This window comes from Grampus griseus (genome assembly GCF_964374135.1).
Source record: "Grampus griseus genome assembly, chromosome: 9".
Classification (NCBI taxonomy): Eukaryota; Metazoa; Chordata; class Mammalia; order Artiodactyla; family Delphinidae; genus Grampus; species Grampus griseus.
In genome coordinates this window covers 36,906,368-36,920,846 of record NC_139003.1, presented here as the reverse complement: position 1 = coordinate 36,920,846, position 14,479 = coordinate 36,906,368, and the positions used below count along the sequence as shown (strand labels likewise).

The following is a 14,479-nucleotide window of genomic DNA, read 5'->3' as shown; positions in this document are numbered from 1 at the left end:
TTAAACACAGACTTCAAATGCACTCCACTCAAGTATAAGGATGTCAAAATTGTCTCCAACTCTTACATTATTATTTCAATGGAAAGATATTTACTGATTACCCACAGTGTAAGGAACCCTGCCATAATTTCTGCTGATAAGGCTGAATTATCAAGCATTTACTGTGCTAGATAGAAAACTGAAGATTATATACCTATCCTTTTTTTTTAAGGTATGATTGTCAACATTAAATAAAAATCTAGATGGCATCACAAAGAGATGTTTGGACTTGCTGGATTTCACATCTCCGGGTGAAATGGGGATTCACACCTCGGTCTTCATACTCTCAATCGTGAGCTCTTTCCATTAACCATTGCCAATAATAGTTCTCGCAAACATCTTACTTTGGTTACATGTCATTCATGTTTTCCAGAAAACTGCACAGGCCAGGGGAACCAGAAACCTGGATGTGAAGGTGCCCCAGGTGGCAGGATGTTAAAGACAACTGGTTTCCACAGCCCCTTTTTGTCTGATGCTTGTTGGCTGCAGGAACATTCCCCACTGCAAAGGTCACATCTCAGGGTAATTGGTAAGTTTCTGGAAGGTGGTACCTGGGGAGGTTTCATCATCTGAATATTATACCTATCCTTAAAGTAACTCTGGAAAGATGGATGTAGGAAGCAAAGCCTTCTCTTTCTGAAGGATTTCCTGATCTCCAAAGAGCTGAAGACTTGCCAGTGGGGCTACCTCTACGTAGACCTGTGGGGTAGATTAGATCCACAGACGTCTCTTGTTTCACCTGCACTGTGTTTTAAAACAATTTAATTATTACCAATGTTTGAGAATTAGGAGTTTTTCATAAATAAATTTAATTTTCAGCTTTTCTTGAAAAATGAGAAAATCCAGTTAATCGAGTCCTTATTGCCCATGCTAACAACTTATTTTGATTTAAATAACAGCTGACCTCCTCAGATGAAAAAGATCCCTCCAGCTACCCCTGTTGCTTACCCCTGGCCCTTTGCACTCAGGCCTGGCACCAATAAGCGTTTGAATTTCCAGCCCCTCACCACACATCAGGTGTATTCTACTGGTAACTACCTTGTTCATACTGCATACATGTTCATTAATAAAATGTGAGTGACTTAGACACGGCCTCAAGCCATCTTGTATGTAGCCCACTAGCTGGAAAAGTGGACTCTCCACATATGTATGCTGACCCAATTTAAAGTGAGGTCAAAATGTTTTACAGAGAAAATTTAATGAAATCAATACGAAAACCAATAAGTGATTAAATGGGGGCTTCCCTGGTGGCGCAGTGGTTGGGAGTCCACCTGCCGATGCAGGGGGCATGGGTTCGTGCCCCGGTCCGGGAGGATCCCACGTGCCGCGGAGCAGCTGGGCCCGTGAGCCATGGCCGCTGGGCCTGCTAGTCTGGAGCCTGTGCTCCGTGGCGGGGGAGGCCACAGCAGTGAGAGGCCCGCGTACCGCAAAAAAAAAAAAAAAAAGTGATTAAATGGAAATCCTCCAACAGGATTCTCAAACGATCGAGATTAAATCTCTAGTTTCTATGCTATCAAATCTTATCTTCTAATTGATCAGAATTCTAAATAGAAAGGCCCTCATATTTAAGTGACACAAATATGGGAAGTTATGTCACAGGTAGACTCTGCACTTTTCTTTTAAAATGTCCAATAATAGAGGTTTAATTAAATAAATCATCACGTTCCATACAGAAGGATACTAGCATTAAGAATGATGTTATAGAAGAAAATTTAACTACATGAAAAACTGGTATCATTTGGTGAAAGGATCACATTCTAAAATAGTATGTTCAATGTAAATCCTTTTAAAAACTGTATAAACTATACACACATGCATTAAGAATGGACGGTTGTATATATTAGACTCTATAAACATGCATTTAAAAAGAAAGTACATACAATGTCTAAAGTAGTTATCTCTGGGTGGTGGATTTAGAAGTACTTACTGTTTTTCTTTTTTTTTTTTTAACATTTTAACAGTAACTAAATATTATTGTTTAGTAAGACAATAACATACCAGCTCAGGCTGAGATGAAGCCCTAAGTTGAAACCATTAGGTGAAACATCTTATGAACTATTTTCCTTGGGTTTAACAGGAAAACATTGATGAACACTGCTGAAAAAAATCCTTCCAGAGTCTCAAGTACCCATCTATTGTGACAGGAAGGTCACAGAATGCCCAATTATTATAATTCTTTTCAGGAGAGGTGAGACCCTGAGGTGTCGCTGTCAGAGTAGATAAGAATACACAATTATAGGAGTTAAAAAATGTATTTCCTCTGACCTCAAGGAAATGGGGAAGAGAAGAAAATGAGGTCAAAGTACATTTCCATATTAGTCAACATTTTTCATCCAGTCACAGCCTGAACAAATTTTAAATATCAAAATATGATATAACTCAATGAACAGACAACAGACAAACTTTAGAGGAAGGCAGGGTCATTGACAGATCTACCATTCAATGGATAACGAACAATTTCAAAAATGATTCAGTTGGGACTTCCCTGGTGGCGCAGTGGTTAAGAGTCTGCCTGCCGATGCAGGGGACACGGGTTCATGCCCCGGTCCAGAAGGATACCACGTGCCGCGGAGCGGCTGGGCCCGTGAGCCATGGCCGCTAAGCCTGCACGTCCGGAGCCTGTGCTCCCCAGTGGGAGAGGCCACAGCGGTGAGAGGCCCGCGTACCGCAAAAAAAAAAAAAAAAAAGATTCAGTTAATTACTTCAAGTCATACAACTACTATGTAACAACAGACCTGGGCATAAAACCCCCAGTAAACCTGATACTATTCCTACTCTATCACTCTATCTCTTGCTCCATTTCACCAGCAGGGTAACACAGGACTAAAAAACTTTTTAGTTATGGTCCCTGTACTGCTATTAACTCTCATTTTGCCAAAGACACTTCCCATTTATGAGTTTCCTTTCCTCATCGGTAAAATGAAGAAGCAAACCTACATGATATCCATGACCCTCCCAGTCCTAGAATTCTATGATTCGATGGCAAACAGAAGACATTTGCTTGGGCCCCAGACTGCCTCCTTTTGCACTGCATCACCTATTTCTGGAGTGCCAAGCTGTACCCCCATTGGTTTAAGAATGCCACCATATGGGCTCATAGGGGAGCAGCCAAAATAAATATTCTCCAGTTCATGGCAGAATGAAAATAACAACCAGCTGCAAGGTGATAAAGACTAATAATCCCTGAGGATGTTAACCCATCATTTTAGTGACTCCCCAACTCTACTCACTGGAACAGACATCACTGTAGTCCAGAGGGGTCAACGATGGGGAGATGAAGACATTATTTTCATGCCTTTTTTGCCTTGGGACAGGAAGATCAGGTCAAAAATATGAAAGAGGATAGTGGACCACGGTGGACCACGGACAACAAGAAAGGATCAAGAAGTTACCAAACACCACTGGTAAAACTCACATCCAAGACAGCAAAGATTAATAAAACTTGTAGTTATATGGGAAAAAGCTAGGCCAGTATGTGCTGAGTGAAAATTCCATGAATGCCACATGACAAAAAATAGAGCTAATACAATGGGGGGAGGGGAAGGTATTTAGTTGATAATGTACACACTATACAAAATTGTATCTTTGCTGTCCAACTGCTTGCTACAGGAATGACCAATTATCCATGGACAATAATGGCTCTATTCACTCACCTTACTTGTCAATTAGCATGTCAGGCAAAAGTGGAAAATAAACAGACATCATCACCTAGCCAATGAAACAGAGAGACGTTCACTTGTCTTGACCAAAACAGTGTCATTAAATCTCTTTTATAATCAAAAAGAACCTAATCAATAATCTCATTATTCCCTCTGAAATACTTAACAGTTTCACTAACAATCATATTCAATTCTTCTACACTCAAGAAACTGCCACAAATCAATTCTTAACCACAAAAGTGGGGCCTTAAAAACAGGAGCTTACTTGTTTTGATCCAAATACGATGATGCATTGATAACATAAAAACACACAAACATCCCAATCCAAAAATGGGCAGAAGACCTAAATAGACATTTCTCCAAAGAAGATATACAGATTGCCAACAAACACATGAAAGGATGCTCAACATCACTAATCATTAGAGAAATGCAAATCAAAACTACAATGAGGGACTTCCCTGGTGGCGTAGTGGTTGAGAGTCCGCCGCCGATGCAGAGGACACGGGTTTGTGCCCCGGTCCGGGAAGATCCCACATGCCGCGGAGCGGCTGGGCCTGTGAGCCATGGCTGCTGAGCCTGCGCGTCCGGAGCCTGTGCTCCGCAACGAGAGAGGCCACAACAGTGAGAGGCCCGCGTACGGCAAAAAAAAAAACCAAAAAACTACAATGAGGTATCACCTCACACCAGTCAGAATGGCCATCAACAAAACATCTACAAACAATAAATGCTGGAGAGGGTATGGAGAAAAGGGAACCCTCTTGCACTGTTGGTGGGAATGTAAATTGATACAGCACTATGGAGAACAGTATGGAGGTTCCTTAAAAAACTAAAAATAGAACAACCATACGACCCAGCAATCCCACTACTGGGCATATACCCTGAGAAAACCATAATTCAAAAAGAGTCATGTACCACAATGTTCATTGCAGCTCTATTTACAATAGCCAGGATATGGAAGCAACCTAAGTGTCCATCGACAGATGAATGGATAAAGAAGATGTGGCACATATATACAATGGAATATTACTTAGCCATAAAAAGAAACGAAATTGAGTTATTTGTAGTGAGGTGGATGGACCTAGAGTCTGTCATACAGAGTGAAGTAAGTCAGAAAGAGAAAAACAAATACCGTATGCTAACACATATATATGGAATCTAAAGGAAAAAAAATGGTTCTGAAGAACCTAGGGACAAGACAGGAATAAAGACACGGACACAGAGAATGGAATTGAGGACACGGGGAGGGGGAAGGGTAAGCTGGGACGAAGTAAGAGAGTGGCATGGACATATATACACTAGCAAATGTAAAACAGCTAGTAGGAAGCAGCCGAATAGCACAAGGAGATCAGCTCCCTGCTTTGTGTCCACATAGAGGGGTGGGATAGGGAGGGTGGGAGGGAGAGGACGCAAGAGGGAGGAGATATGGGGATATATGTAAATGTATAGCTGATTCACTTTGTTATACCTACAGCAGAAACTAACAAAACAAAACAAAAACCGCACCAGTGAGAGGTTATGGTGTAGATAACCAAGACATTGTTTAAAATGTTAAAGGCAAGATTAAGATCTCTGTTAAAAAGGCATCCATCAAAGCCATCAGTGGAAAGAATGAGGTGTCACAGAATCATGAATGTTTAATGAAGAGGCAGATAAGCCATTCTCACAGAACACAATCAATTTAAAGAACAAAATGATGCAAAAGAGCAGAGTTTGTTACCAACTAATTATGAGCACCAGTATATCCAAATGTCACGAAGAGAACAGGAAAGCCTGGTTAGAAGGGATACGAGAATATCTGACTTCAATATGGTTTATATGTAGTATTTGAACATGCCCAGATACTAGCCAATTCTGGGTCTCCCAGAAGTTGTAATAAAAGCTCAGAGTATTTCTTACTCTGAAATAAGAATCTTAAAGACAACATTTAGCAGGATACATTATTTTGCATGTGAGCCATGTACACTCAGGTTAAAAAACAGGCTTGCTGAAGATCCCCCAACTAGTTAATTAGAATAATAATAAAATTAATGATAATAATTGTTGTTATTGTTATTATTATTGTTGCTGCAGCTTCACTTGGCTAGCAATAAGGTATTGTTTGAAGTGCTTTATATCTATCCTGTCAATTAATATTCCCATTTACTCTATGAGTTAAGTATTATTATCAATCCCACTTACAGATATGGAAACGAAAGCACAGAGAACCTAGGTTATTTATTCAACGTCACACATAAGGTGAGTGAGAGAACCAGGATTAGAACCCTAGGAAATCTGCTCCAGAATTTATGCCCTTCACCACTGCCCACTATCCTTGGCTTTTATATTAGTGGGGTTCCACCTATTCTATTACTATAGCAACATGGATGGTAGGCTGTGCACTAAGATGGAGATAGTACTAGCTGATGAGTTGAGTGACATGGGTTCCACCAACATCCTGTGTGTCCTTGGGCAACTCACTCTACTTTCCTGGCTTTAGAGTCTTCATTTGCAAAAGTGTGTTCTGTGTTAGATAATGCCAAATATTGTTTTTATCTAGTGCTCATCAATGTGCATGAATTTGTTTCTTCCACTTTCATGATAATATGCCATAACACATTTTTCTCTCTAGCCCAAACTTCTCCTCTCACTTTACACTCATATATCCAAGTACCTACTTGATATCTCCATTTATGTCTAACCTATATCTCAAACATACCAGGTCGAAAATCACAGTCTTTCTTCCTACCCACCCTCTCCAAATCCCCTGATCCCACCCCAGTCTTAAACTCCCTACTAAAAAGAATTCTCTTCTACCAGTTGTGAGGTCCAAAAACATTACAGCCATCCTTGATTTCTTTCCTTTTCCACACTCTACATCCAGTCCTTCAGCAAACCCAAGAATGGGTTCTTCAAAATATATCATGAATTCCTGAATTGACCACTTTCACCACACAACTAGCCCTACCCGAGACAGAGTTCTCCATATTCTCTAACCTGGACTATTTCCATAGCTTCTCACTGCCCCTGACCACCTGCAAAGCTTCCTCCCTTGCTTCACAGGACAGCGACCAGCGGGATTCCTTCTAACACCTAAGTTCCTCAGATCTCTTCTCTACGCAGGATCCTCCAAGTGCCTTCCCATCTCACTCACCATGAAAGCTCACATCCTTCCCACCAGGGTAATAAAGCCCAGCTGATCTGGTTCCTCACTCTACCCCTTCTTTTTGTGGTGCTCACTTTCTGCCATTCTCCTCTTGCTCATTCCACTGGCCACTCCACTCTCTTTGTGATTGTACAATCAGCCTCAAGCACGCTCTTCCATTTCTAGTTTTTATACCTACCTCTGTCTAGAACACTGTTTCCCCAGATGGCTGTGTGATTTGTCCTCTCACTTCTTTTAAGGTTTCTGCTCAAATGCCACCTTACAAAGAAAGGCTTTCCTAACTAGAGGAAAATATATAGAAACTTCGCACTGTGAAGATCTATCCCTTTACCCTAATTTAACTTTACAGCATTTACTATTTCTCCTTCCCATCATCCCCTCATTGAAATGTTACTCCATGAGACTAGGGAACTGTTTCCTGCTATGAACACACAGACTGTAATAGTATCTGACACATAGCAGATTCTCAATACATACTTTTTAAACAAATAAACCAGTAAATAATTATCACAATGTGTTATAACGATCATTTGACACTAAACGCTCCTTGGCTGAGGACAAGGATCAAGTCTTTTCATCCATATGCGCCCAAAATGTAGCACTTACCTGAAAGATAATAATTGCTCAATAATAGTTATCAAACACGTCAGGGCATTTTCCTCCTTAAACATACTAACTCTTTTCTATGACATGTTAGGAACTAGTAGATTCAAAAGTCATGCCTCTAAATCTGATAGGGGTGAAAGTTTGCCTTTTTATTCAAGAGAGCACTGTTACTGCCCCGCCACCCCCCCCCCCAAAAAAAAAGCCCTAACAGATATCAAAGGCACTGCAATAGAAAATACCATTTAAAAGACGAGGGAATAAATGTCAATTGCCATTTGGCAAAAAAAAAAAAAAAAAGTACATTAAAATGTATGCCTCGTGGGCTTCCCTGGTGGCGCAGTGGTTGAGAGTCCGCCTGCCGATGCAGGGGGCACGGGTTCGTGCCCCGGTCCGGGAAAATCCCACATGCCGCGGAGCGACTGGGCCCGTGAGCCATGGCCGCTGAGTCTGCGCGTCCGGAGCCCGTGCTCCACAACGGGAGAGGCCACAACAGTGGGAGGCCTGCGTACCACAAAAAAAAAAAAAAAAAATGTATGCCTCGTGATATGAAGTTAAGAAAAATAACAGTACTTTTTCCATGGAACAAAAAGCAAGCAGTTTCCTCTTAGCTATCATTTATCATTCATACGTTTATATTCATGGTATATTGAACTACTGCTTAGGGAAATCATTGTTCAGTACGCTATCTCTTGAATAACAACTGTACTTTAAAAAGACAGAAAAACTTGTCAGCTGAAAACCTACATCTGATTAATCACATCCATGCAAGCAATCATCACCCATACAACCTTGGAATTAACAAAAAGAGCGTCCATCGGGGAGCGCTGGGTACCCGTTGGCCTATGTTCAAGTCTGGTGCTGGTGCCAAGAACCAAAAGTCTGTCTCATTTGTCCCACCTTGAAATATTTAAGAAAATTCAGACAGTGGAAAAACTAGATTTAGGGAAATTGTATTCTTGTAATAAAAGGTAAAGGCCAGTAATAAAAAAGTAAAAACCAAGCTAAAGGTAAATAGTCTCCCAGGAAGCTGCCAAAGTGGAAAAGAATAAAAAAATCCTTCAGTGAAAATTTACACCTGATACTGCTGTTTCCAACTGAGATGGAGTAATAGGAAACAGATATAACCTGAAACAACCAAAAAACTGAATAAAATATATGTAACGATTTCAAGACAATGGACATGACACATCAAAGGACAGTAATCCTTGAGAGAGGAGACACACATGGGGTGAGCCTTATGATTTTTCCAGTTTTCTGCCTTAAAAGATGGTCCAGGCCATGGCACCCTGAGGAGAAGCCTGAATGGAGCCCAGCAGACTCTCTGAGTTGAGGAAATAGAGTTGGGAGTCTGGGGAGATCAAGGAAGCTTACAGGAGCAGAGAGGACAGAGATACACAGAAAGAACTGCAAAGCTCTGCAGAAGGTTTGCCTCAAGTATTCAGAATACTAATCAGTACATGCATGTGAGGAAACTAGGTAAATCTGGGGGAAAAAAACACCCTGAAGGATTAGCAGGAATAGTGTCTGGAACTCACACAAGACCTGTTCCCAATAGTCAGACTGGAAATCCTCATAATCCATAGGGTATTAGGTAGAGAAGGGTTTTCCCTCAGTACAGAAGCAAAAGTAGCGCTAGACTAACCACTTCTCTATTCTGATAAACAAATCTTAAAAGCAAGACCCAAAAGGATCAAATTAACTTAAATGCATCCCATAATGAAGGTTAAGAATATGTATACAAAATCAAAATGTCCATCACCCAAAAAGGTAAAATCTACTGATATGCAATTTAAAAATTATCAGGAATGCAAATAAGCAGGAAAATACGGCCTTTCATGTTAAGAAGAGTTAACCAATGTAAAATGACTCAGAAATAATACAGATGTTAGAATTAACAAAGATATTGGAATAGTATTATAACTACACTCCATATGTTCAAAAGTTAAGTAGAAACATTAAAAAGAAGATATTAGAAAGACTTAAATTTCTAGAGTTGAAAACTACCATGTGCAAGGTGGGGGAACAGAGGGAGAAGAGCCAATAATGGGATTAACAGTAAACACTGCAGAACAAAGGTTAAAGAATTTGAAGATATAAAAATAGCAACGATCCAAAATGAAATAAAAAGGAAACATTTTTTTTAATAAACACAGTATCAGTGATCTATGTGACAACATCAAGTGGCCTATTACATGTGTAACTGCAGTCACCAAAGGAGGGGCAAGAAAAAAACATGTATTGAATAAATAATAGCTAAAATTTTTCCAACTTTGATAAGAACACAAACCCACATACCCATTAAGCTTAAATAAACCCAAGCATGAGAAACATGAAGAGAACTACACCACCCACATTATAATGGGATTGCTTAAAACCAATGGTAGAGAGAACATCTTAAAAGCAGAAAGATAAAAGACATGTACAGAGAAATAAGGATACGAATGACAGCAGACTTTTCTCAAAAAACAAAGGCTAAAGATTTTCCAGACATACAAAAGCTGAAAGAATTCATCACCAGCACTACAAGAAATATTAAAGGAAGTCCTTCGGGCAGATCAGTATGTGAATGTACTCAAAGGAATAGAGCACCAGAAATGGAAATTACATGGGTAGATATATTTTTAAATTTTTCTATTATTTAAGTCACTTTAAAAGTTAATTGACTGTTTTAACAAAAATAATTATAATGTATTCTAGAGTTTAAAACATATGTTTAAATAAAATATATGACAATAGTGCAAAGGTCTGGAGAGGAGACATAGAAGTATATTACTGTAAGGTTCTTATACTATATAGGAAGTGGTACATCACTTGAAGGTAAACTCTGATAAGTTAAAGATATATGCTAAAACCTTAGAGCAACCAGTAAGTAACCAAAACAAAGAGCTATAGTTGATAAGCCAACAGAAGAGATAAAATACAATCATAAAAAGAAGACAGAAAAAGAGCGAAAGGGACAAAAAAATGGATGGGACAAACAGAATACAACACAGCAAGATGATAGATTAAAATCTAAACATATCAACAATCACATTAAATGCAGATGGTCAAAACACCACAATTAAAAGGCAGGACTGTCAGATTAAAAAAAAAAAAATCAAGACCCAACTATATGCTGTCTATAAGAAAATCACTTCACTATAAAGGCACCAGTTAACTTTAACATGGCAACAGTAACCAAAAGAATGCCGGAGTAGCTATCAGGCAAAGTAGATTTCAGAGAACAAAATATTAGCATGAATAAAGAAAGTCATTTCATAATGATAAAAGAGTCAATTCATTAAGAGGATATAACAATCCTAAACATTTACATACCTAACAACAGTTCTTCAAAATACATCTAATTACAGTTCTATCAAGTCATATGCGCTGGAAAGAGTATGGTGCTTAGAGGCCTAGAGACTTAAATCTGAATATTAGCCTTACCACTGCCTTTGTGACCCAGGGCAAATGAAAAAACCCCTCAGAGCATCATTTCTTTGTCTATATTACAGACATCCTCAAACTTACCTATTTTACGGATTTAGGAGGGTTTGTCTCAACACTTAGCATGTCTGATACAGAGCAGGAACTCAAAATTGGTTATTCTCCCTTCCTTTTGGAATGTCTGTTGCAGCATTCCTTCTAAAATAAGAGATTCACCATCAGAAATAAAATCTGGCATTTCTCCCCAGAACTTAAAGAGACTTCCCTCTCCTAAAAGTCTTGAAGTATTGGTCATGTTTGGACCAGCTTCGTTTTTCTTTAAATTTTATGGGCAGCCTCCAACTGAGATAGAAGGAAAGTGGACTAGGGTGGTAGCTCTGTTGCCAACCAATGCTAAAGTCACTGGGCTTATTCTCTGACTTTAACTGTACACAAATCAGAACAATCCTCAACTTGATGTTTACTCGCTCAAACACCCTTTTAGTATTCTGCTTCATCTGTATAGGTTATAGAACATTACACTGATCCAGAAAGAAATACTTTTGGGTATTGAATTCAAATTGTTCTTCCACATTGTCAAACAACTATTTATGTAGAAAATTAAAGGTAGCCATTGATACGAATGACTTATAAAAGTAGTCATGATAATACTTTTCTAAACAAAAGCCAAATGAAATTCACTGGAGAGTCATTTAAAGAAACAAAACAAAACAAAAAACAAAACGGAGAGCTCTAACTCCCAGTGCAAATTTCCTTTCACCATTAACTATCACAGTAAGGAAACTGCTGGTCTCAATTCTGATTTTTCACTGATTTAAAAGTCTACATAAGATTTCATCTCATCAAGACAAACTAAGATTGCCAAATATTACTAAAATGCAAATTTTGAAGCTAGAATATCTATGGGCTGTTTTTTGTTTAGCTCAGTATTTCACAATTAATAATTTCTGATTATGGCAATATACAGATGAATCAATGATTTGCAAAAATCCTTTGTGGGTTTGCAATATGGCCTATCAGGTATTTAATTCTAAGTGTAAAATATGGCCATTACCCAACGTTTAAAAAAAAGAAAAAAAAAGACACTATTAGGTACACGTATATATTAGTGCTATGTAATACTACTGTACTATACAGTACTATACTCATACCTGCATCAATTAGTGGAACAACGAAAAATAAGGTTATTGTTAAGGTTTAGAAAGGTAGGGCAATGAAATAGCAAAATGAGGGTGGATGGGCATCGTAATGAAAAGTTTCATGAACATGTTGGGAATTCCTCAAGGCTTTGCGGGAGGAAGGTTAAACACTCTCAGAGAAGATGAGGTAGGACATTTCAGCAGCAGGATTTAGTCATATGATGGAGGGTAAATTCAGTGGCATCAGATTACAAAACACCTTGAAGTTTCTTCATACACATTAGTTATACATTTTAGATGGGGAAATATCAATGACACTAAATTACAGATTCTTTTTAAAGGACCTCTTTTATTGAGGAGAAGAGGAGCCAGGAAGAGTGAAGAAGGAGTTAGGAGAATAATAAGCAGGCTCAATACATTTTGATGTTAAGTTCTGAAATAATATCTAAAAATGATTGCAATCATTTTCAGAGAAGCCATTCATAGGTCAGAAAAAGATCAGAGAAAAGAATGACATTTCGTAATAATAAAAAAGTTTAATTTGCACCTGGCTGCAAATATTTTTTCAATAAGAACTTGAGGGTATGAAGGAAAGAACCTTGGGAGCTGTTCAAATGATTATGAGATGATTTGATATTGCTATGAAAATTATTCTGGCATTTTTCAAAAAGGCAAAACCAAAATACTCTTACAGTTTCCCCAGGCTATTCCAATTTATTTTTCAGAAGACTTACTTTTAATTAAAACCTAAAAAAAGGTCTATCTAGATAGATCTGTATATATTGATATCTATATTTACAGATCTATACCCATAATATTTATATTTATGTAAATATAGAGAGACAGGTATTTGTTAAATTTTATTCAAGTATAGTTGATTTACAATGTTGTGTTAATTTCTGCTGTGCAGCAAAGTGATTCAGTTATACATATATATATAAGACAGGTAGTTTTATACATATATATATATATATATATATATAAATATATATATAACACACATGCACATGTATATTTAGTCTATCTTTTAACATCCAAACCCCAATACTCTTAAAGAAAGCTCTATAAATATGTTTTGCATTCAGTAGAATTTTAAACTTTCATTCAACAGTCTTTCCTATTTCCCCTTTCTTCTCCTTTTTGGGGCATATGATGTATTATAGATTTCCAAGCTTTATGTCTTTGAAATCCATTACAAGGTTATGTTATTTCTGTGCTGGATCACCAGACCTATGTTGGGTCTGACCTGTTTCCAAACATATCAATTTACCATCTGTATCTCCACATTATGTCATAATGCCCTAGACCCAGCCCCAAGTTATTGTATAAAAAGCTGGGCTTCCCTGGTGACGCAGTGGTTAAGAATCCGCCTGCCAATGCAGGCGACATGGGTTCGAGCCCTGGTCTGGGAAGATCCCACATGCCGCAGAGCAACTAAGCCCGTGCGCCACAAGTACTGAGCCTGTGCTCTAGAGCCCGTGTTCTGCAACAAGAGAAGCCACCGCAATGAGAAGCCCGTGCACCACAACGAAGAGTAGCCCCCGCTCGTGGCAACTAGAGAAAGCCTAGGTGTAGCAACAAAGACCCAACACAGCTAAAAAAAAAAGCTTTGCTGCTTCCCACTCACCCACTAGCAATAATGGTTACAGCTTCCTCACAACAGCAGCTGGACTTGTACACCCACCCCCTCCCACCACTCCCCTTTGATATGTCCCTACACTGATTTCACACTCCTCTCCAATATTATTATTAAGCTCTTCATTCTTCCTCTCAAAACTCTCATGTTACTGTTTTACAAACTAAAGCCCAGTGAAATTTGCCTAAGTCGCACCATGTATAATAAGGTCAGGCTGTTTTAGAATCAATTGACAGAACACACCCATATGATTCCAGTTTCTTGCTCTGCTTTCTATATCACCGAACTGACAGGAGTTAAAAAGCCAACAGAAAAGCCAGTTAAATACTACAGTTTCTCCTACCCAGTGTTTATTCATTTCAATTATTGTTATTTCAAAGGACTCATATATAAAGAGACTCAATTCTCTTAACCATTCAAAGCCTGGAGCTAACAAAGGCACTGATTCTTACTGACCGGCCATCATTCTGGAGAGGCAACAGCAGGCTATGAACCTTACTAATTATAGTATAATATTTGGCCACATGCAAGACCCTAAGGTGCTATTTATATCCTACTCCTCAGATCAAGTTCAAGGGTTTGAAGTTCAAGGGAAGAACAAGCGAGGTGGCACAATCAGACTTCACCACTGCAGACCATACCACAAAGCAAGTAAAAACACCCTTGTTCATCTCATTTTTATGACTTAATCCACGTGCATATCTTTAAAAGGGTTTTCTGTAGGAAAAAAAAATTATTCCACTCATTTCCTCCCTTCTCTAATACCTATTTCTCAAAAGTTCAAGAAGTAACTCTGTCCTCTCTCATGAAAGAAAGCACCACTAACTACTAC

General features: G+C 38.6%; 1 protein-coding gene across 1 annotated transcript in view; it reads right to left on the bottom strand.

The window, feature by feature from the left end:
* DOCK4 (dedicator of cytokinesis 4) overlaps window positions 1-14,110 on the bottom strand; it is a gene marked incomplete at its 5' end in the record, with an annotated part of 331,569 nt that extends 317,459 nt beyond the window's left edge. Inside the window, one exon of the mRNA XM_082661517.1 lies at window positions 14,104-14,110. Coding sequence (XP_082517643.1) covers window positions 14,104-14,110 — 7 coding nt within the window. The remainder of the gene's footprint in view (window positions 1-14,103) is intronic.
* Window positions 14,111-14,479: the final 369 nt, after the last annotated feature.